The sequence below is a fragment of the Mirounga leonina genome, unplaced genomic scaffold (assembly GCF_011800145.1).
Source record: "Mirounga leonina isolate KUSES-001 unplaced genomic scaffold, KU_Mleo_1.0 Mir_197, whole genome shotgun sequence".
Taxonomy (NCBI): domain Eukaryota; kingdom Metazoa; phylum Chordata; class Mammalia; order Carnivora; family Phocidae; genus Mirounga; species Mirounga leonina.
In genome coordinates this window covers 11020127-11044271 of record NW_023270494.1, presented here as the reverse complement: position 1 = coordinate 11044271, position 24145 = coordinate 11020127, and the positions used below count along the sequence as shown (strand labels likewise).

Genomic DNA, 24145 nt, shown 5'->3' with positions numbered 1-24145 from the left:
CTGAAATTACTTATTTTTTTTTAATATTTTATTTATTTGAGAGAGAGAATGAGAGAGAGAGAGAGCATGAGAGGGGGGAGGGTCAGAGGGAGAAGCAGGCTTCCCACTGAGCAGGGAGCCCGATGCGGGACTCGATCCCGGGACTCCAGGATCATGACCTGAGCCGAAGGCAGTCGCTTAACCAACTGAGCCAGCCAGGCACCCTGAAATTACTTATTTTAACAGGTTTCAAATTTCCTTGACAGTCACAACAGACAAAACATAGACTACACAACATAAAATATGAAAAATGACAGAAAAGGAAAATCCGTTTATTATGAATAAGCGAACAACAACAACAACAAAAACAAACAAACTCTGAATTACAAAACACAAATACTTGTTGGGATGAGTGCCAGGTGTTTATAAGGAAGTGTGCTGTGTCACCGTATTGTCCACCTGAAGTCAACATCACACTGCACGTTAACTAACTGGGATTTAAACAAAAACTTTTAAAAAAGCAAATACTGTGCTGTTCTGTAATCACCACCTCTCTTTCCCCTAAAATCAGGATTAGGTCTTACTTTGTACTTGTGCACTTTATTCAAAAGGATAAGAAAATATTCAAAATTTTGATGTTGAAACAAAGAAAATAAAGCAATCTCTGTGTCATCTTGAGAGATCCAAACATTCTACAACAAAGGCATTTTCGATTTACCTCCGTATGACATGTGGGATTTAGTTGCGAGTACAGAGGCCCCATGGTCCGGTTTTGAGACGGCTCTCACTGCCTTTTCTCCTTAGTCCTACTATCCATCATGTTATTGAGAAAAATGGGGACATGAGTTTCAAAAGCATTTTGTATCCTATCTGAGATAAGATGTATTAATGACATAAAATATTATCTTTAAAAAGAGGCATAAGCCTAAAAAGAAACATAGGGTATTTGGGGCTTTAAGGGTCTTCCTGTGGGAGGAGTTTCCTCTTCACTGAAGGGTCAAGTTCTTCCTCAAAGTCATCCAGCTCCTGTTCCTTGGAGAGCTCCAGGAAAACCTGAGACGGACAAGAAATAAAGAGGGAGAGAGGCCACGCTGCCTCCGTAGCTCCAAGTGAGTGCAAAGCGTCCGCTCACGCTGTACATTTATAGTGCATGAATGAACCGAGTCACGCACACTGACCCACCTGCTCCAGGGTGGACTGGGAGAGGCTGTACTCCTCCAGGTCGAAGCTCTGTTTAACTGCAGAAGGACGGACGGACGTTAAGAGTTCATCTATTTTTTTATTTGGAGAGTTTTACCAAGTTATGCCAAAATCTACATACATACAGATTTTAAACATGAAGGATAAGGTAATAAATATTCTCGGACTAAATATGGAAAGACAGGTGCTCGCTTGGGCAGCACATATGCTAAATATGGAAAGGCAAATTCACCCTGTGGTCTTGTAACAGGACGGAAATACTCTCCCATTGTCTTAGAGTTTGGGCCGGGGCATACCAGACTGGAAAACAACGTGCAAGGTCCCAGACCACCTATGCCGGATGAGTGGAGAGACAGTTCCCCCCTGTGCTAGAACACTACCATGTGCCCCTTAACGTTTGCCTTCACTCTCTCTACTCTGCTCTTTGCTCTACCGGCTGACTTAGGCTTTTTCTGGTGGTTTCCACCAGTGGTAGCTCATGAGGAGGGACAGAGGAGAGGGGAGGTCAAGGTCTTTATTCCTTCACTCCCTCCCTGATATCAACTTTGTCCCTTGATTGAAAGTCACTGCTTCTCACGAGGTCACAAATTCTACATGATTCTACTCCCGGGTTCCTGCCATTGCTTCCTCTCTTAGTCCCTTTGGACCTGAGAATGGCAACACTTCTGCTAAGTCTAGCCTTGGGTCATTGCACTGTGCCTTGCCCCTTGGCAAATGGTCCCTGCCTAAACCAAACTTTGTCAAATTATCCTAATTTTGAGTTGACCATCTGTTATCAATGTGGACTGTGATTAAGACCCCCAAATGTGCAGATACATAGAAGGAAGAAAATAATGAACTGAGAGGTAAGACTAGAAAGCAAAGGTTTCTTGTGGGCAGTTGTCCAGATTGCTGTGGCATTTCCTTTCTCCCCTCCGTGGACAGAGGATCTGGTGGGATTGACCTGTAATCTGGGGACATGGGATTGGGTCCTTGCCTCAAGTCTGGGAACATGTAAAAAATTGTGGACAGTGATGGCCCTGTACTTGCAGAGTTTGGAGAGGCCAAGATGCTGCATCCAATGGAGGTCCTCCAAGAGATCTCTTGGAAAGAGAAGGGAATTCCAAGAAGTGGCCCAGAGGCTGCAAGAGACCAAGAGACCAAGAGGAGAAGGCATCACCCACCCCAGAGTAGAAGCTTTAGTCAGAGGTTACAAATGGGAGGGAGAGGGAGTCTTCAAGGAACTCCTCTCTGCACAGGAGGCCCTCATGCCGTAGTCTGGCTCTAATGAGCAAATCAAGCTTTGCCGTCATATCTTTTCTTCCCTCTCCTTACACTCCACACCAGAGAGGCTCAAAAGATCGGATGAGCAGAGGAGGAATAAGATTAGAAGGGAGATAAAACCAACCCTCCCACCTCCCTAGCTTCAAGTCTCCAAATATTAAGCAACTAAGCAACTCTGACCTGGAGTGGGCATGCGAGGCTGGAGTTCTGTGCAGTTTGCAACACCCCAAAGCGATCTGATGCTATGGGGGAATGAGTCTATGTAGCAGGACACAGGAATAGTCACAGGACATGGGTTGTGCTCACACACTACGGGGTCTACATCATTCAATAAACGTATTGCAGCTGAGAAGGTAACTGTGTCTCACCTAACATTTGGAGGGAAAAAAATTGCTAACTTACATTTCCATGACACAGTGGGGTGGAAAACTGTGATAAAAAGTTAGGTTCCTCCCCCCCAAAGCAGAACTTTAGTTTTAGCAAATGAAACACAGCAGAAGGAATCTGAGGTGGGAGGGAACATGTTTAAAGGCAGAAACATTAGAAGGCTCTGAAGAAAAGGCTCACTGTACTCTAGGGATGTCTCTGTGGACACTCCAGCCCTAAATGCCAATGATCTCTTCCCTCTAGAGTCTTATTCAATTAGGACAGGACTTCTCAACCTTGGCACTGATGACATTTTGGTCTGATCCTTCTTTGCTGTGGGAGGGAGTGGACCTGTGTGCATTGTAGGATGTTTAACATCATCCCTGGCCTTGACCTACAAGAAACCAGTTGCACCCCCCAACACCAGCCCCAGTTGTGACAACCAAAGGTATCCACAGACATTACTGAATCACTCATGGTTGAGAACCATCATTAAAAGTCTTAATACTTCTTATACTGGTTTTATGCAAGATTTGAATTTCTCTGTTTCCTGGAGTCCTATCTCCAAACAGTCACTCTTACCTATCTCTAATTTGAAGAAAGCTTGCGATAAGGGGTGCACATCCTCAACAGGCAACTTATAGACCATCAGGGAGGAGTACCTGCCAGGAATGGAGAGGGAGGCTGAGCTCCATGTTTCAAGAAGACAACCATTAATGGATGCATGTCTAAAAAGCAGCAACAACATCACCAACAATTTGTCTCAATGTACGTATCTGCAGAGCCATGATACAGTGATAGTGGGGATGTTCTTTAATCAACAAGAAGTCACTTTTTTCAAGCAGAAGCAGGAGGGGGCTCTCACAGTATGGCTCCCTTTTACTCTTGGGAGGAATGGGAGACAGAGGAAACCAGCAGCACTTGCACTCCAAGATGGTGAGAGGCAGGATGACTTATCATCCTTCTTCCTTAGTGAGAAGAGAATAGCATTTAAGTACAAAGAACTAAGTTCACCTCCTGGCTCCACCACTAGGATTTGGCATGATCAAAACAACCTCAAGTGCCATTACTGATAATAATAAAAATGCTAAGAGCCACCACTCACTGAGCTTTGACTGATGCCTGGCACCAGGTCCCAGCTTCAGACAAGTGGTCACATTTAATGGGGATGGTTTTACCCTCTAGAAAGGATCCAGATGACCAAGGTCCATGCACACATTAGGACCTGGCACATGATAGAGCCGCCAGGAATGTGAATTCCCTTACAACAATCAGCTTCCCAATCAGTACTTTGCTCTCTTATATCCCTCCTGTGAAAAGGAAATTCCCTTGGAATTGGGCCTTTCTCTAATAATTAATCAATAAATAAAATCACAGTTAATTAATTAGAGATTAACCTCTAATTAATTAAGTCACAATTACCATAGAGTTAAAAAAAAAAAAAGAAGAATGATCAAGTAAAGATTTTATTTCTCTTTGCCATAATAGAAAAACAAAAAAGATGAAACAAGCCAACCCCTGTGTTTACCTTTCCTGCCGAGCAGCCTGGGGGAAAAGTCTCAGAATTTCACAGTGGAGGGGCTCCACCTGGGCAGGGGTCTTCACCTTCATCTCTAGCAGATACTCTTTACCAAATTTGCTTTTCAGGTGTTGTATGGAACCGATACATCTGGAGGTAGGAGGAGGATGAAGTCAAGGAAGAGAAGGAGAAGATAAATCGATTGCCAGTGACTTTCAGCCTCTGGAGTCCAGGGCCAGGCCACTCCAGCCCCTGACAGTGATAACCCTGTGCAGGAAAATGTCCTTTGCTCAAGGCGCACTGGGAGCCAAGGGTGGGTTTGGATGGGCACCCACCTCAGCCTTCCGGACACCATGATGGCCACGCGGTCACACACGGCCTCTGCCTCTGCCATGTAATGAGTTGTCAGGAGGGCGCCCCTCTCCGTGTTCCTAAAGGTGGCCCGGATAGCCTGCCTAAAGGGAGGTTAGGGGCAATGTTAGCTGGTGGCAATGCTCAACGTAAGATGTCTTCTCATCTTTTAAACATGTTTTACCAGCACACATGAAATAATTAGTGAATTCAGTTTAGACAAAAAAAGGAGTTTTGGAGGGACAGCATTCATGTAAATACCCAAACTATCGGGTGGAGTAATATAATTCAGAACATGGCTGGCGCTGAAGGTAGAAGATGATACTGGGTAAAAGGTTATTTAGAAAAATGCTGAATTCCAAGGATATGTATGAGAGGGCAGTGGGAAGAAAGACAGAAAATGAGCACTTATTTAAAAGCATGATAATAATGATATAAGCCCTAAAATACAAAACAGCAGATTTCAGAATTGTCCTAAGAGCTTGGGATTTTTTTTTCCTCACAAGAACTGTGTATCAGGTGTGCTGTAGAAATTGAAACTGAATAATAGACTGATGTGGTTGAGTATAAAAATGGGCCATGCATACTCCGAAGATCTACCATGAAAACAAGATTCTTAAGAGTATTAGGGTGTTAGGGGGCGCCTGGGTGGCTCAGTTGGTTAAGCGACTGCCTTCGGCTCAGGTCATGATCCTGGAGTCCCGGGATCGAGTCCCGCATCGGGCTCCCTGCTCGGCAGGGAGCCTGCTTCTCCCTCTGACCCTCCCCCCTCTCATGTGCTTTCTCTCTCTCATTCTCTCTGTCTCAAATAAATAAATAAAATCTTTAAAAAAAAAAAAAAAAGAGTATTAGGGTGTTAGAATTATCTTTTTCTCCTTAATAAAAACTGGCTGTGATAGGGCATCAGATTTTTCACCCTTAATATTGCATTTCCTGATAATGGGTTGTCTTTTGCCTTATAAACAATGAGTTTGAAGACTAGTTGTTATAGGACCAATCAGTTCACTTAGGATTACTCATGACATCTCCTCACCACATCTGCTGCTGCCCCTCAGGGTCCACGCCCGTGGATGGCTCATCCAGAAGCACCACCGATGGGTTTCCCAGGATGCTCAGCGCGAAGCACACCTGGAACGAGAGGAACAGCATGTCTGGCACCGACGTGTGGGGTGTGCAGAGTAACACCGAGCCCTGTTCCTACCTTCCTCTTTATTCCCTCGGATAAGGCCTTCACAGGCAGCTTCAGCTGGTCCTGCAGCTTGAGCGCATCCACCAACCTGGAGGAAGCAGAGTGAGTCAATCCACATTATCCCCACACTATGAGGAATGTGTGTGGGGAATGGGTAAATCAGAACAAACACTATATTAGAGACATTTTTTTTAAATTTATTTATTTGAGAGAGAGAGAATGAGAGAGAGCACATGAGAGGGGGGAGGGTCAGAGGGAGAAGCAGACTCCCCGCCAAGCAGGGAGCCCGATGCGGGACTCCATCCAGGGACTCCAGGATCATGACCTGAGCCAAAGGCAGTCGCCCAACCAACTGAGCCACCCAGGCACCCAGAGACATTTTTAAAAAGAGTATTCAGAATGATCATAAAATTGAAACTACCTAGGATACTTTATGAGCCTTTTATAGTGGTCAAATTCATATTTTTCAATGACATCTTTCCATATTAAGGAATAATCAATAATATTTTTCTCTCCAGGCTTAATACAACACTCCACGGGCTTCTTGATAACTACGTCTTCTCCCACAGGTGTGGAGTCATTGGTTAGAATCTTCCTTCCTTGGGGCACCTGGGTGGCTCAGATGGTTAAGCGTCTGCCTTCGGCTCAGGTCATGATCCCAGGGTCCTGGGATCGAGTCCCGCATCGGGCTCCCTGCTCCTTGGGAGCCTGCTTCTCCCTCTGCCTCTCTCTCTCTCTGTCTCTCATGAATACATAATAAAATCTTTAAAAAAAAAAAAAAGAATCTCCCTTCCTTAATTCTGTGGGAACATCTTTCCTATCACATCCCCCCAGTAGAGAACCAGTGTGTCTCCCCCCACGTACCGTGAGATGGTGACTGTGGCGTCCCCTTTCTTCAGCCCTTTGATGGCAGCGAACACCTCTAGATGTTCCCTTACTGACAGGTTGGGCCAGAGCACGTTCTCCTGAGGACAGTATCCCAGGAACCCGAGGGAGTCCCCCTCACTGCTCCCTTTCAAAATCACCTGCACAAAAAGTTCATTCCCACATTCAGTCCAAAATTGTGTATACACGCATATGGGCACATGAGTGCATAATTCAGCGATGTCCTCCTCATACACACACAGCTGCCAAGAGTGCAAATGTAAATAAGTGATCACTTAGCTGTAGGCGGAAGATGGCAAAAACTCAATAAATCAAAAGGAACATACTCCACATTGTCATATCTCTCTATAGACTTTATTTCCAAGTCCATTACCTTGGTTGGATTCAGGGTGGCTTACTTGGTTGTTCATTGTTTGACTTCCTTCACTGATCCAAACATTCAAAGGAGTAGATACTTGTTGAGGATTCTATTTCCCCAATGTTAAACTAGCTATAATTATAGGATCTGTTGTGCAAGTTTATTGTGAGCATTAAAAATGGCAGTGGTTCTCAATCAGGGGCAATCTTCTTTCCAGAGAACATTTGGTAATGCCTGGAGATGTTTTTGGTTGTTATACTTGGGTGCTGCTGGAATTGAGTGGATAGAGACCAGGGATGATGCACAGGACCGTCCCTCACACACACACACACACACACAAAAACCTAGACCAAAATGTTACCAGTGCCAAACTTAAGAAATCCTGAACTAAGATAATAAATGAAAAGTCCTGGCACTAGTCTGGCACAAAGGAACCAGTAAATACTAATAAATAGCATTTATTATTTTTATGAGCCAATCACTGTGTTATATGACAATATTAACAGGTCATGTGTACCAGTGCTTACTATGTGCTAGAATCTAAGCATTTTATGTGTTTTGAATTACTTTATCCTTGGAAAAATCCTATATGACTCAGGTATTAGTTTTATCATCCCTGTTTCACATAGGAGAAAAGTAACATGTGCATAGATTTAGTAACTTGCAGAAGGTCACACAAGGGAAACCTGGGAGTTAAAGCTGGACTCTGCCTTCAGAATCCAAGCCCTTAACCCCAACTCTATGTTGTCTTTCCCCAATACAAAGGAGGAGAGAACTAGTTAATGTGGGCTCACAGAGCTTTCGATCTAGACAGAGAAATGGAAAATAAAAACAAGTAGACGCATATGGGGATGAATTATAGCCCCTGCTTAATGCTTTCAAGGCAATAAACGTGATAAAGAATAAAAAGGGAAGATCCAATGTAGCCATGAGTGTAGTCAGGGCAAATCCTTTTGCGGAGGTAAATTTTAAAGTGATGAGAAGGAGGTAACCAAGTACAAAACTGAAGGAGGAGCACTCTAGCCAATGGAAAAATAAACCCAAAGGTCCTACAGAGGGACGATGACCAAAGGCCAATGTGAGCAAGGGGTGAGCAGAGCCCAGATCTTACAGGGCCTTTTTTGGCCATGCTAAAGATTTTGGATCAATTTTTTAAAAATTTTTTGTTGTTATGTTAATCACCATACATTATTACATCATTAGTTTTAGATGTAGTGTTCCATGATTCATTGTTTGTGCATAACACCGATTTTGGATCAATTCTAAGTGAAGGATGATAAGCAGGATAGTGACATGATCTCATCTGCATCTTTTAAGGACTGTTCTGGCTGCTGTGTGAGGCAAGAGGAGAAATGGAAAGACAATTCGGAAACTTATGTTGCAATCCACACGCCTACACAACCTCTCTTCATGGTCCCACTCCCTCTGCCCTCAACCTTCTGTCAAATGTCAGCAGCAGGTCCTCCTCAGTGCTGTGGTCCCTGTGGATCTCCGGCCATCATGTTATCCAACTTGGCCTAGACGTACTGCCAAGTGACATTCACATACCATTCTAGCTTTTGATTGGGAATTTAGACAATCCTTATTTTTTTTCTCTAATCTATGACCTCTCTTTTCTGAATAAATCCTGGATCTTGGCAATTCAATTCAACAAATTCTTAGGATACATAAGTCAACAAAAAATAAAAAATAAAAAACCCAAAGATCTCTGACCTGAATAAAGCTAATGTTCAGCTTTACTTTTACCAAAACACTTCCTTTTAATATCACTACTTTTTATTTAATAAAACATATGGTGTAGATAACATGGAGCCCTTTTTGGCAGCTCACTATTTTTGGAATTAAGGAGAGAAGTTTTTAATTAATCCTCTTCATTCCATGCATAACTCAATGGATTCATAAGAAAGGATCATTTACATATTTTTAAGACTGTCATCAATGTTCACGGGTTAATGCTTGTTCAAGGCAGCATTAATGACCATATTTCTGTGTGGTTTACTTACCTGCCCTGCGGTTGGATTTGTATGTCCAATTATCATCTTAATAGTTGTACTTTTACCAGCTCCATTGTGTCCTAAGAGGCCTATAACTTCACCTGAAAGAAATAGGTATGCTTAGAACTTCAAATAATTACAATAAATCTAAAAGCAAATACTATTGGAGGGCTCACTATGTGTCAGGCTCTGTGTTGAGTGCACGAATGCATTAATTCATCTGTTCTACACACACACACACACACACACACATCCCTAAGCATTGTTACTGGCTTCAGTTTATAGGCAAAGAAACTGAGGGGTAAGGAGGATGTATAGCTTGCTCATGCCCATGGTCATACAGCCACTGAGATGCTGAGCTGGAACAGAAACAAATTTTGGTCCCAAAGTCTGTTGCATTTAACAGACACTTTCACAAAATGTGCTCTTTGTTAGAATGGAGACTGCACTGCTGTGTCCCAGTGAGTTCCCTCTTGCGTATATTCCCTGTTGTGAAATGAATGGTACTTTGAAAGCTGTAACATCCTTCTTAACTGCCTCCTTTTTTTCTTTTCTTTCTTTTTTTTTTTTTGGTGTTCTTTTTTTGTTTGTTTGCCTGTTTCAACAGAACAGACAGAACTGTCTTCTTAGGCAAAGAAAAAACACTGTTATTATAACTGAGGCTTTTAAACAGGACGGATCTGTGTGTGCCTGTGGATGAGTGGGCTGCCTTTCATGCCTATCAATAGATGGCCCCAGATTCGGGTACTATTATTTCCTCCCAAAGACCTCATCTTGGGAGGTCAAGATAGCTCTGCCAACAGTTAAAACTACTGTCTCCAACCTTTTTTAACACAGAAAGAGACATTTCTTATGGCCACTTTTTTCTTCCTCTTAGCAAAGCAGTTTCTCTTTTTGCCTGCATATTCCTTCCGTAGACAGCTAGCAATGATGACGGGTTTCTGTAGAGACAAGTAAATAACAATTGGGCTTTATTCTTACCTTGAAATGAGTGAGTGCGCCATATTCCTTCCAACCACATTTTTCCCTGTACAGAATCATGAATCAGACAAGTCCCTCCCCCAGAAACTGCCATTTTCAAGTGAAATTTCCCAATCTATATTCCTGCAGGGAAATAACATTTGCACCGTATCGCATGATCTGTGCTTCTCTTTCTCAGAAAATAGGAACAGAGACATCCACCAAACCAATAGGACTGTTAAGACACACATGCACACACACACACATGCACACATGCACACATGCACACAAACACACATATACCTCAGATGGACTCTCTCCTCTTGCAGTAAGCTTTACTCAGTTCATAAGACTCACAATGTCTTACTTAGGTTTTGTAATGTGTAGCTTTTCTTACCCAAAATACAACCCTAAAAAATGAATTAACAAGTCTGTGCCTGTGTGTATGTGTGTATTTCCCTTGTTCTATCTCTGTGGACATTGCATATTCAGTGAAGTCAAGTGATGAGCTATGTGTGTAAGGACGAAAGAACCACAAAGTGTTTTTCAAAATATTGATGCATGTTTTTAGTCGTTCTACCTCATCAAAGTCTTCAACAGTCCCAGCATTTGTGGTTCTCCTTCTTTCTATCTGAACATCTTCATCCTCTCCTTCGGGTTCTTCTGGGTTTGGAAAAATGCCACTGCTTCTTGGAGAAATTCTAAAATCAAAACAGTGTGATAATAACAGGTTTCCGGTTGAAAAACTTGTAGCAAAAATGAGCTTTCTGTAGACTGCTCTCAATTATGTGAATGGGTTCACTATGAGTACAACATAACCCCCATTTTTCAGCTCTGTGCCATCTGCCTTGCAAACAACCTGGTGCCATGATGAGTCAAGTGATGCAACTCTTGCTTTTTCCCTAGGTTTACTTTTCCTTGTTGGTTGTGACTTTTAAAAAACATAATAATAATAAAACAGGACACATCCTCTGGCGAAAGATTTTGGGGCACAGTTGTGTGAGAAAGGCATCTAGGAACTGTATTTTTGGCACAGATATTTTGGAATTCTGAAGACTTTGCGAGAACTGTGGATTGAAACATTTGGAATTTGAGACATATCCCAGGAAATCCAGGACACATAATCACCAGTATGTGAGCACTGTCCCTTCTTAGGAATGTTTGAGAATCACTCCTTCCTGACTGCTATCTAACCAGTTATTTCCTTCATCACCCCCACCACTGATTACTGCTGATTCTCATCTTCTCCCTCCTTCATGCCATCACAAATTGCTGTTGTCTGCTGATTCTTGCCACGCTCCTGCCCTACCACCTACTTTACAGTTGAACTTGATTCATATTTTGTGAGTTAGGTGAGGTTTCCAAAACACACCTGTCTTGATTTCCCATTATGTAATTTGCAAAATCTTTCCTACACTTCTCTATTCCAACACCCTCTAAAATTCAGCTTTAATTTAATTTTCCATTATCTTCCAATACAAACTTTCAAGTTCTTTCCAGCTGTCCACTCAAATCTACAGGAAGGTGGCATTTATATCAACTTCTGTTCTTTTGCTCAGACTACCCTACCTTCCTGGACTGGCTACACTTACCAATTGTTTATCTATACTTACCAATTATTTTAAAGATTTTGTCTTTCGTATAAAACTTTCTTTTAGTATGTCAATGAAATTCCTTAATTTTTCAGTGTCTCACGTGTGCTGATGTGGCTTCCCTCATTAGATTGTAAGCTCATTAAAATATCGTGAATTATAATAATTTTGTACACTATACAATTCCTAAAAAAAATCCTGTGTAGTTATTTTTACTCAATTAACTTAAGCATATTAAAATGTTTTTAAACAATGAATATTAAATAAAACATGAAATTGTATTTGAATTTTCTCAACCTGAACACGGGATCTTTTCTCATTGATTTCTTCCTAAAGTTCACTTCCAGACACCGGAGAACAAAAACAAAAATGCAAAAATGAAGGTAAGGCTAAGGGGAGAAAAAGACAATCAATATTAGAAATCACCATAAAAACAAGTTCAATATTGGAATTTATTTAAGGAGTTTGATCATATGTACAAAGATAGATCTGATAACATTTTGACAAGTTTGAAAGACAATCGATTTAATACCCAATGAAACTCTCAGAGCTAGCTTCACTCTTCTTCAGAGAAGCTGTAATAGACAAGATAGTAGTAAGTTGGTACCCAGACTATTCATGCCATTGAGAGTTTGGGCTCCACACTCCATGTCAGATGATTGTTATAAAGAAAGCGGTCCAAATTTTAAAGCCTCTGTGTGTGTGTGTGTGTGTGTGTGTGTTGCTTCAGATGCCTAAAATACTGCATTTTTAAGTGCCAAAGTTAAACTTTTTAACTTAATGCTAAGCAAACAAATGTGTCCCCCTCATGCAAGAACATTTAAATGGAAATGTATTCTTACTATTAGCAGTGCCAGAAACACAACTTGATATTCTGAAGCTCCTAAATAATCCATGGAGTCAGGAGAAATCTGTAAAATGAGGAAAAGTAGGTTTAGATGAACATTTATCTGTTCTCAAATCTCATCTCATGTAAGATACATTAATGTCCTTTTAATGACTTTGCCAGCATTCTCTCGTGCATCAGGTAAAAGTCGATTTCCGACTGTGCTATGTGTCTTCCTTGCTTCCAAAGTCACTCAGTTTCCTCTCCTGTGCTGGCCTACAGGCTCAGATGCTTTTAGAACACTGTGAGTCAGCATGATTCTCCGTGCTAAGAGAATCCTGGGTGGTGCTGGGGACCATTGAAGCCATGGGCAAGATCTGTCTTAAGACAAACCCTCTTCCCTAACTTTTACCTGCCTTTCTCCCTACATTTGTGCTCCTTCCCTAAGAGCCCTGGAACCAGTACATTGCTCTGTCCCTTGCTCTACCCACTCTTAAGAATAATCATGACAACTCTTCATGCTAAAGACAAAACTCTTCACCTGGAATTTGGCATGGTTTTCATTAGATTTACAACACATGCATAATATACAGAATATACATGCATAACACATAAGTGCATGATTTTCATTAGATTCACAATACATTCTGAAACATCCCCCGACTCCCTTAGTAAATAAAGAGTAAAGAGCCAATTTTGTTTCTTGAGCTGTATTTCCCAGGACTTTTTTCTGAGCAATGTTAAGCTGACATAGGAAATCTCTATCACAGCCATCCATCATCTAGAAAAGATGATTATATTTTTCTCATTGAATGGTTTTCCAGGACCCTGACATTATTTCAAATAATCTTGTTCTCCTATGTGCCTCTGTCACCTGCTTCCAAACCCTGTACCACATCCAAAATCAACTTCAGGCACCCTAATCTTTGTCCTGTCTACTATGTTTTATTTTTTCAGCTTCCTTGCTCTACTACCCTTACTCCATAATTTGGAGTTGGTGACCCTCCAACCCACCAACCCCACCACTGTTCCACTGTCCATAAACCCCCTCATCTCCTTAACTTCATCATTCCCCAGCTTAGAATCTCCATGGTCCATTGCTACAATCCCTCCTTATACAGAACCACTGCTCATTGCCACATTGATTGTACCTTTATCCTTTTCTTTGTCAGACTCAACTGGGAAAACATTAATCCTGATTGAACCCAACTCCACCTGCCCTGAACTGCATCTGGGAAGGAGACTATGATAAGAGAAACTATCAGCTTTGCTGACTGCACTTGCAAAGTAGGGCAAGGGGTCTTTTAATACTCCCTGTCAATTCTATGGTGATCTACTTTCTGAAATAATTGTTTACATCTTTTCCTCTATCCTCAACATCCCAACACCCCTGTTCACCTCACTTTAAGTTGATAACTTCATCTCTTTCCCTAAGAAAGGAGGATCACTCAGAAGAGAATCATGCGTTTACTACCATCAAAGCCACTAAATTACCTGCCTCTGGCTATGATCTTCATAAATAGATGAGATGTTCTTGCTTTGATGGAAAGCAACCTCTCTGCTTGGGTGCTATATGATGTTTTTTTTTTCTCAGCTGTTCAAGAAGTTGGCTTCTTAGGTAGTTCATGTCTCTCTTTTCATCAAAATTTTCTCTCCTATAAGCACGTTATCTCCCTTCTTAAACAAAAATGTAGTTTCCTCATCCATCTACTTTCCCATCTGTTACTCTTTTCAGTGAAACTAGAAGTAGGTGTCTTTATTGCACTACTTCATATTACAATATCTACTAAGCTCGCTCTTGTTAGGTTTGGTGTTCACCCTTTCCTTGAATTCTGACTGGTTAATACCACCAATGACTTTCATGTAGTCAAATCCAGTGGTCTCTTCTCAGTCATCAACTTTCTAGACCTCTTGTTTGATGGTTGAATCACTCCCTCCTTCCTGAAATATTCTTTACTGCCATCTGGCTCATATCCTTCTATACGGATACTTTAAGTGTTTAAGGAGAGTTTCTGAGAAGAGATTCTGGTGCTCAACAGTTCCCCACTTTTTCTCCTACCTCATGGGCTCCTCCTCAACCTGACTGGCTGACTCTTCTTACCAATCTTTAAATTTTGGAGTCAAGGCCAAATCTTTGGCCCACTTTTTATTCGAACTATACTTACTCTGTAGGTTATATTATCTAGTGCCATCACTTAGATATCATTTATATGCTGATGGATCTCAAGTAACCACATGCTGGATTTCAGACTCATACATCCTACTGGCTATGTGGCATTTCCCATTATGTGCCTATTAGGAATCTTAAACCCAATATGTCCAAAATTAACAGAAAAAGTACATCTCATTAGGCTCCCAGTAGGGTCATTTGGTCCCAGGAGAGAGGGCTACCACGAGAACTATAAAATTCCACTACTGCAGAACCGCCCTTGACCTTCATGAACCAAAGCAGAGCTTCTTACTGAATAACATGACTCTTGCCTGTGGTAAGAGAATGACCTTTCCAAGACAGAGATTTCAAATTTTGTAGATAAGGACTCTACCTACATTTCTACAATATCCTAGGCTATCTCCAATGCCACACACTTCATGACCTGAGGACAGGTGTGAAATTACTTACCTCAGAGAAAATGAACAGAGAACCAATCAGTGTGAAAGGTGGTATTAATATGGTGCAGAGAAATAACCCTAGAAATCCATATTCATTTAGATCCGTAGCAACTATCGAGAAGATGGTGATCTTAAAAAAAAAAAAAAAATGCATCCTAATTTCACTAAAGTGTAAAAAATCTGAATTTTAGTATGTTTTCCAAGAGGGTGGGAATTCATCTTGTAAATGTTCTTATTTTCAACCTTCCCCTCACAAGGCAGTACTGCCACCATGTTTTTTTTCTTTGCGACACAAGATTGTATCAGAATTCTGTATTTGATTGACTATGACATTTTTAAGACACACCAGGTCTTCTCAAATTCAGTGTGCATGCAAATCAGTTGGAGTTCTTGCTGAAATTCAGAATCTGACAAGGGGGCTCTTTATCATACATTGCTCAGCCTTTTGCTTTTTTTTCATTTCACAGGAGGTCATAGACATCTGTTAGGGTTTAAACATACCAGTTATTCATTTTCACAGCTGCACAGTATTTCTTTGAGTGGATATGCAAGAATTCAACAATTTTGCCTTTAGAAAATGTGTTGTTTCAATTTCTCTGCTCCTATAAATAATGGCATACATAAATCCTTATCTATTGACACTCTTAATCTTTATTTTTTAAAGATTTATTTATTTTATTTTAGAGAGAAAGAGAGAGACTGAGCACAAGTGGGAGGAGCCGAGGGGCAGGGAGAGAAAATCTCAAGCAGACTCCACACTGAGCATAGAGCCGGACACGGGGCTCCATCTCACAACCCTGAGGTCATGACCTGAGCTGAAACCAAGAGTCCGGCACCTCACTGACTGGGCCACCCAGGTACCCCAACACTCTTAGTCTTTTAGGAAAGATTCTGAGAAATGTAAATGCAGGTTAAAATTTATGTGGATTCACATTTTCAACAGTTACTAACAGATTATTTTTCAAAATGATGGTGACAGTCTATGCTCTTATGAACATGAATGGGTGTGCATGTTACACCACCTCACTGATACTGGGTGCTATAATTAATCACTGTAGGTGTCCTTGTTTTATTGCTGATATTAGGTGAATAGCTGCATAAGTTTACTATGTACTGTAATATTTGCCATTGGTTTTTAGTAATTTGTCCTTCCTGTGCTTATACATTTTACTGGGCATTTTTAAAGGAATTATATGGTGTTTTCTTAATTCATGCAGTTTTCCTCTCTTAATTTGAAAGCTCCTCATAGTGAACCATCATCTCAATCTAAAATAAATCATACTGGGCTATTCCTCTTCTTCTTGTTTTAATTTATTTCTGGGTTTGCTTTGTCATCTTTTTATTTAGACAACTGTCTTTGATTTTCCAAATTAATTTATCAATGATATTCTTTTTTACTCTATCTTTCTTTTTTTTAAGATTTCATTTATTTATTTGTCAGAGAGAGAAAGAGAGAGCACAAGCAGGGGGAGCAGCAGGCTCCCCACTGATCAAGGAGCCCAATGTGGGACTCAATCCCAGGACCCTGAGATCATGATCTGAGCTGAAGGCAGATGCTTAACTGACTGAGCCACCCAGGTGTCCCTATCTTTCTTAGGATTTGTTACTAAAGTTATGCTCACTTTATAAAAGGCACTATTACACCTTGTGGATTTTTTTATATAAATATTATAATCATGATTCCCAAAGTTTTGCAATCTTCACGCACGCTTAACAGAATTCAGTGGTCTCTACCGGTGCTTTTATAACCTTTTTTAATTTTTTAAATTCTTTATTCTAATTTATTTCTTGGTCAGATTAATTTCATCTTTAAATGATTCTCCTTCCCCCCCCAGCTTTATTGAGATATAATTGACATATATGGTTTATAAATATTTTCCCCATTCCATAGGTTGCCCTGTCATTTTGTTGATTGCTTTGTTTGCTATGCAGAAGCTTTTTAGTTCGACATTGTCCCTCTTGTTGACTGTACCTTTAAAATACATATTCTTAAAATTATTTAAAAATGATTTAAAAATCAAATAATATGCACTGTCTGCATACTTACAATTAAGAAGAAAAATGACCAAATACCACTATTTTTTCTCCCATTGCGAAAAATGAATGAAATCACGTATGTCAAGAAAACCAGAGATGAGACATATCCAATACTACACAGAATCTGAAAATAGAAATATTAAGGTTGGATAAGGTAAATACTACCTAGGAAAGCATTCCTACTGAAACCTCAACTTTCCAAACTACGCGATAGCAAAGGTAATTTGAAGTTCTTTAGTTGAAGATAAATAATGTCATTGCATTCATGAAATATAGTCTAACAAAACTACCTCATAATTTTTGCCACTTACCTGAACTAAAAGGTTTTGAATTATAAATATAATTTCATCTGGGCTAAAAACGTAATCCATTATTTGCATCAGAAGGAGGATCAAGAAGTAGAGTGGAATATCTACCAGTGCCTGGCCAAACCAGTACGCAGAAGGGTAGAGCCCTGAAATCCGTAGCTGGGAGTGAGCTTTTCTCTGGGAAAGAAAAGGAAGAATCATCAAAAGTGCTGAATAGTCGAGGCTCGAGAAGTTGTAAATATGTGCTCACAAAATCATTCATTTTTTTTCCTGTGTCCCTTTCATATATTATGCTGATTTAGTAAATGAGACTTTTACTGGCCACACTCCTCCTTCAGGGGGATCGATGATACTCCAAACTGCATGGTGACTTCATCATCTGAAGGAGAAATGCACTAATATAACCAGCTCACATTCTATCACAGAATGACTGGACATTGCCTCAGTAAGATTCCTGTTCTTGTATTCACAAAGCTACTCTTCCTTTTGACACTAATGGAGACTTGAAAATTGTACAAAGATTCAAAAGATGTAGGTCTGCAAATTTCCTGTAAGATTCTTCAAATTTATGCTGGGTGTAAAGAGTCCATTAATTATCGGCATTTTATTTTAGGTCTAAGAAATGATCTTCTAACAGGTCAATTTCATTACCAACTCTTTAGGTTGGCATAAGAAGATGTCTGTTACAACTAATAAGATAAAAATAAGACACTTATTGTCTTGAAGTAGACCACATTTTTCATTATTACATATAAAAACTAGTAAGTAGATTTTGATATTGTGACTCACTCTAAGCTATATTGTTGCGGTGATTGCCTTAACACAAGGCTTAAAATATTACTTGAACTTTAACAGAAGCACAAAAGCAATGGAAATTTTAAACCTAAAATTGAGTCTATATAAAGACATTCCTTAGGAAAAAAGTTAGAATGGAGATAAATATTCTGAAAAAGGGAGTGTATCTGGAAAAACAGCAGGAAAAAGAATGATAGCGAGGGTGCGTTAGAGAGTTGGACATTTTCTGTTCAGTGATGTGTTCAATATATGTTTGCTGAGCCCACCATGTGCTTTGTGTTGGTCATGGGCTCTTGTGGAGTTTAAGTTGCAGGGGGCAAGAGAGATAAAGGTGATATGCAAATAAGTGTAGTGAGAGCTACATAATTAAAATTGTGAAAATTAAAATTTAGGAAGTAAAATTAAAAGTGTTAAGATAAGGGTCATAGGAGAGGTGAATTGTAATTAGGGGATTTGTCAGAGGAGTTTCCCTTATGAAGGGCCTGAGTTAGGGTCTAAGTGGTGAGTAGGAATTATACAGGTGACAGGTAAGGAGCACAGTGGGCAGAGAGCATAGGAGAGAAGACCAGCAGTGGGGAGAGTTGACCCTCTCGGGAAACTGGAAAGACAGCATGGCTGGACATAGTTATTGAGGTAATAGTGGTGTCAGATCAAAGTGGAGAAAGACGTCCAGGTCCAGATCATGCACGGCTTTTCAGGCTACAGCAAGGATTTCATTCTTGCTCTTTGGTTTGCCAAGAAACCACTGGAGGGACTTAGGCAGGTAACCAACATGGTCAGGTGCGCGTTTTTAAGTAATTGCTCTGTCTCACTGGGTGGAGAATGGGTAAGGAGAAGACTAATGGGGATCCACAGCGAGCAGTTAAGGAGGCTGATGTGCTCATCCAGGAGAGACATGATAGTGGATCTCACTAGGGTGTTGAGGAGAGATGGAGGAATGTGGAAAGATTTAGACATATTTCAGAGGCAAATTCCATGACTTCACCATTAGCCGGCTATGGAGGTTAAGGAGAGATACCAATATCACGGAGTTGCCAATTCGATTTGGGCTTTAGATAAATATCCTATAAAAAAAATTTTAGTACAAGTATGTTCCAATCGAATGAAGCTAAAATGAATCTTGAAAGGGGCAGCCTTTTTCAACAATAAGCCAAAATGCTGTGGTGAGTTGGTTAGGACTGTTTAACTGAGTAACTTCACCACAATCTTAAAGCAAAACCATCGCTGAGAGAGGCATTGTGATAATGTCAGAGGGTCGTGACTACCAATAAAAATCTAAGTGATAAACCAGATGAAAGCTGCCATTCCCTGTTAGCTGATGATACTCCTCAGCTGTCCTTCCTGAGGTCTCACAGTTGTTTAAGAAAAATAACATTTTCTTCATACTTGCCAACCTTTTATTAAAAGCATATAAATTAGGTGCACCACCTCCATAGAAATGTACAGTCATAGAGTGGAGAAGGGGTCTCTGAGTAATAAGAACACGCAAGGACTTTGTTAACTCTTCTTACTTTATAGTCCCCGATGCTGCTCATCGCAATGTAAGGAGTAAAACAGGCTGCCACAGGTATCCAGAAGAAGGCATTGCTCAGGTACCCATGCTCATAAGACGTGTGCTCCTAAAATCATGCAGAACACGTGAACTGCTAGCAATTGGACGTCTGGTTCATTTGTGCTTAATCTTAACTAAGTCATTCAAATATGTGAATTAGGGTTATGAAGAATGTGGGGCAGCCCCCCCCCCGCACCCCCAAATCTCTATAGCTTTCCAACAGCATGCAAGAGGCACTCAACAGTTCTTACAGCTCTTTCTGAAGAAGCACAGAGGTTAACGCAGGGGTGGAAGTTAACTACCTGCATGATGGCCACATCAAGCAATGAACAAGGGAAAGGAGAGAGAGCTTGACAGTGAGGGCAACTCTGTAGCAGCCGAAGGGAAATTCTGCTCTGCATCATCGAGTGCATCTTCCTCTACACAAGCGACTGGAGTCAAAGCTAAATACTACCCAAGACAATCAGGCAGGTCACCTAGGCTGTGGCGGCCACATACGCAGAAGCTACAGGTAGTAGATACAACTAGAGAAAGCAGGATGTCTCCAGAGCAGCATTTCTTCCTGTCTTAACCTCTCCATCTTTCCTCTCTGCTTCCAGCCCCAGCAGTGGAGAAAAAAGGGGGTGGGGAGTCTGAGCAAGGTCACTCTCTCCTTTCTACTCCAGGATGTTAGACTAGAAAAGGGGGGGAAAGGGCAAAGCCCACCACTGCCCACCCACCCAGTCCACCGCCATTAGGCCACAAATTGACCCTGCGGTGTTTGAATTGGATAGGAAATTGGAGTTTTGGACAGCACTGGAATAATTCTCAATAACGAAGAGTGACCAGGGAGCTGTAGGGTATGCCCATGGTGTCATTTCAAGAAGGCGAAGGGAGATTCAAAATGGCGAGATGATAGAGCTGCCCACCCTCCCCCACTGCGGCGTGTGGAGGTTCTGTGGAGATTCTGACTCAAGATCTGAGCAGGCCTGGCAAACTGTAATTCAAACAAAAACTGCTTCCAGTTCAGCCTGTCTGCTGATCTAGTCAAAGCTGAACGTTCTTTGATGGAAACTCGATGCGCACCAAAGAAAAATAATACAAATAGCAATAGTGATCACGAGAGCAGTTTATCGAGCGCCTGTGGTTTCCGATGTTTTTGTGCCTTACTCATCGCCTTTAACTCGGTCAACTGCACCTCCTACTCACGTTGCCTTATTTACTTCTTAAGAAAACTTTGAGATGAAGTTTTTATCCGTAGTTTTTTCCTGTGGATTGCTGAGCCAAGGGCTACAGAAGGTCAAGTTGTTATGGCCACACTGTCTGGCCTTTAAGACTCTGACTGTTTCAACGAGGTCCCATTACCTACCGCAACAGACGGTGACAGATCTGAGATGAAAATTTGTCAGTTCTTTTCCTCAACTAATTGTATTTTCTGCTGTTCCACTGACCCCAAGTCATCCAATTCGGGTTATAATGTTGCATAGTCATTACTAGATAGTGTGTATGTATACAGGTGTGTGTATAAACCCGTAAATGTAAACTACATGTATGTAAGACATACACTTATTCAAGAACAAGTTCACAAAAATTAACATGATGTTATTTCAGCATTTCAAGTGTCTTCTTGAAAACTCCTTAAAGTTCAGGATAAGTGAGATAATATTATACTTACTTCAGGGGCGCCTGGGTGGTGCAGTCGGTTAAGCATCCGACTCTTGATTTCGGCTCAGGTCATGATCTCAGTGTTGTGGGATCGAGCCCCACATCGGGCTCCAAGCTGGGCGTGGAACCTGATTAGGACTCTCTCTCTCTCTCTCTTCCTCTGCCCCCCCCTCTAAAAAATTATACTTACTTCAAAATATGTGCTTCTGTCAGTCCGAATGTGTTCTGAAGAATTGAAAATTCTAAGTAGCCCATTGCTGATGATATCCATGAGGACAGGAAAGCAATTCAGCCTTTTTGTGTTACATGCTATTGAGAACCTGTGATCCTAAAATGTAACAAATATGCATTCTGAGTCCTCAGAAAGCAAATACAAAATTTAATGAAAGAATATGGTAGAAAATCGTTCGAATTATTGACAAAACAGGAAGGCTAAAGCACTAAATGTGATTAATATCACCATCACCCATATTATTTGATTAATTCCCGATATACCGCAAGGAATAATTCAGTATTTTGCTCTTTACTGACCATAGCGTCAGCCGTGTGGCTATTTATGCCTAAATGCTCACAAAATGAAATACCTCAGATGCTTTTTAGCAGCAATACCATAAAACTCCACAAAGCAATGTCTCTTTGACATGGCAGTAGGCTTCCTTTCAAAATGTGACACATGCACTTTATAAATTAAGAATGCGTGGATACTTGGAAGCAGAAGGCAGGCAGCTACTGTAATGAAAGCATAGGTTTTTACAAATACTGAGCTTGCAGTAGCAATGCTGCATGTAAAAATCTCTTTTAGGGGCACCTGGGTGGCTCAGTCGTTAAGCGTCTGCCTTCGGCTCTGGTCGTGATCCCAGGGTCCTGGGATTGAGCCCCTCATCAGGCTCCCTGCTTGGCAGGAAGCCTGTTTCTTCCTCTCCCACTCCCCCTACTTGTGTTCCCTCTCTCACTGTCTCGCTCTCTGTCAAATAAATAAATAAAATCTTTAAAAAAAATCTCTTTTAAAATGACATTTTAAAATCATTTCACAGTATATGTAAGTCATAATGCTGTACACCTTAGACTTATACAGTGCTGTATATTACTTTTATCTTAATAAAACTGGGGGGGAGACATATGGTAAAAAATGTTACATCTCTCTCTCTATATTATATAAAATATATGACATGTATATACATATATATAACATGATTACTTCTTGCCCAAATAAAAAGAATGTAAGTAAGTTATTATTTGGGCATTCATTTTTGCAATCACAAATAAATCACATGGATTGTATCTAATCTAATTACTTAAAGTAATGTTTACTGATATTAAGAATGCCATTTTTTAAACTATTTTTCTGAGCACACTGGAAACTAGCCTGATTAAAACATACCAAAGACCAGTTTGATCAAAGGTAATTTCTAATTTTATTATTGGCACACAAATTATTTCTGAAAATTAACTCCGACAAGTTGCAAATGGTCAAGCGTTGTAACATTTACCTGCTGTGGCTTACACATATAACACTCTCTTGTTATCTTTTTTCATTTGTCTGTCACAGGGATTTCTCCCCAAACTCCCACAGGGTCTAGGCAGGTCATATACATGCGTGAAGCAGCATGGGGATAGAGCAACTTGGCAAGTAAAGTCCAAGTCTAAACTGGGCAACTGTTTCTCAATTCCAACCATAGACTGCCAGAATTAGCATATGGAGGGATTTTTCAAGGGAAGCAGAAATGTAAATTTTTATAAGAAATACACCAATCTTAAATATTGCCAAATAAGGCAGTCCTTCTCAAACTTCAGTGAGCGTACTAATCCGCAGATTTTATTAAAGTGCAAATACTCAGTAAGTCTGGAGTGGGGGCTAAGAGTCTGCAATTCTTTTCTTTTTTTTCAACATCTGGCACATAATTTTTATTTATTTACTTATTATTATCATTATGTTCAATTAGCCAACATATAGTACATCATTAGTTTTTGATGTAGTGTTCAACGATTCATTAGTTGAGAGTCTGCACTTCTAACAAGCTCCTAGGTGATCCACTGTTGTTGATTCATGAACTGCAAGTTGTAGGAAACAGAAATTTTTTTTTAAAGATTTTATTTATTTATTTGACAGAGAGATAGAGAGCACAAGTAGGCAGAGTGGCAGGCAGAGGGAGAGGGAGAAGCAGGCTCTCCGCTGAGCAGGGAGCCTGTCGTGGGGCTCGATCCCAGGACCCCAGGATCCATGACCTGAGCCGAAGGCAGCCGCTTAACTGACTGAGCCACCCAGGTGCCCCGGAAACAGAAATTTTTAAATATCAGATAGCTGAATATAAATATTTATCTAAAGATTTGACCCATTTGTATAAAGTTTAGCAGCCAAGACTTGAGCTTTTTTCCCATAAAAAATAAACAAAAGTCTACTGTAAAAAAATTAAGAACAATTTTTTTTTTTTTGGTAATGGAGCTGCAGTTCACGATAGATATTAATCAGACTTCTTATTAGAGGATTCCTCAAAGTGTCATTTGAGTTGAAATCCAATTGAGAATAAGATTTAAGTTCATTATTAGAATGGAATACAATCTATAATAAGATTTAAATTCATTGTTAATAATAGTGCATACAATTTAATGAGGAATAAAATCAAACAGCATTTCATTCTGTGTTGTTATAATGGAAGCTATGGGCAAATATTTGCAGTACAACTTCTCCTCTTACAAATGAGAGATATCCCATCTGT

General features: G+C 40.5%; 1 protein-coding gene across 4 annotated transcripts in view; it reads right to left on the bottom strand.

Moving 5' to 3' along the window:
• Positions 1–569: 569 nt before the first annotated feature.
• The window catches only part of ABCA9 (ATP binding cassette subfamily A member 9), a 60160-nt gene continuing 36584 nt past the window's right edge, over positions 570–24145 (bottom strand). For 3 of the 4 annotated variants that reach the window (XR_004683080.1, XR_004683079.1, XR_004683081.1), the window contains 18 exons: positions 21619–21756; positions 19744–19851; positions 17441–17614; positions 17140–17253; positions 15103–15222; positions 12499–12567; positions 11954–12045; positions 10645–10765; positions 9928–10045; positions 9114–9205; positions 6732–6892; positions 5880–5955; positions 5712–5806; positions 4663–4782; positions 4337–4477; positions 3391–3470; positions 1162–2300; positions 989–1032 (listed from right to left, as the gene is read on the bottom strand). Coding sequence is in view for 1 of the 4 variants with exons in the window: in XM_035026168.1 (XP_034882059.1) it covers positions 934–1032; positions 1162–1217; positions 3391–3470; positions 4337–4477; positions 4663–4782; positions 5712–5806; positions 5880–5955; positions 6732–6892; positions 9114–9205; positions 9928–10045; positions 10645–10765; positions 11954–12045; positions 12499–12567; positions 15103–15222; positions 17140–17253; positions 17441–17614; positions 19744–19851; positions 21619–21756 (1974 nt within the window). In the remaining 3 variants the exon portion in view is untranslated. Of the gene's footprint in view, positions 1033–1161; positions 2301–3390; positions 3471–4336; positions 4478–4662; positions 4783–5711; positions 5807–5879; positions 5956–6731; positions 6893–9113; positions 9206–9927; positions 10046–10644; positions 10766–11953; positions 12046–12498; positions 12568–15102; positions 15223–17139; positions 17254–17440; positions 17615–19743; positions 19852–21618; positions 21757–24145 lie in introns of all 4 variants that reach the window. The other variant, XM_035026168.1, reaches the window with a different exon arrangement.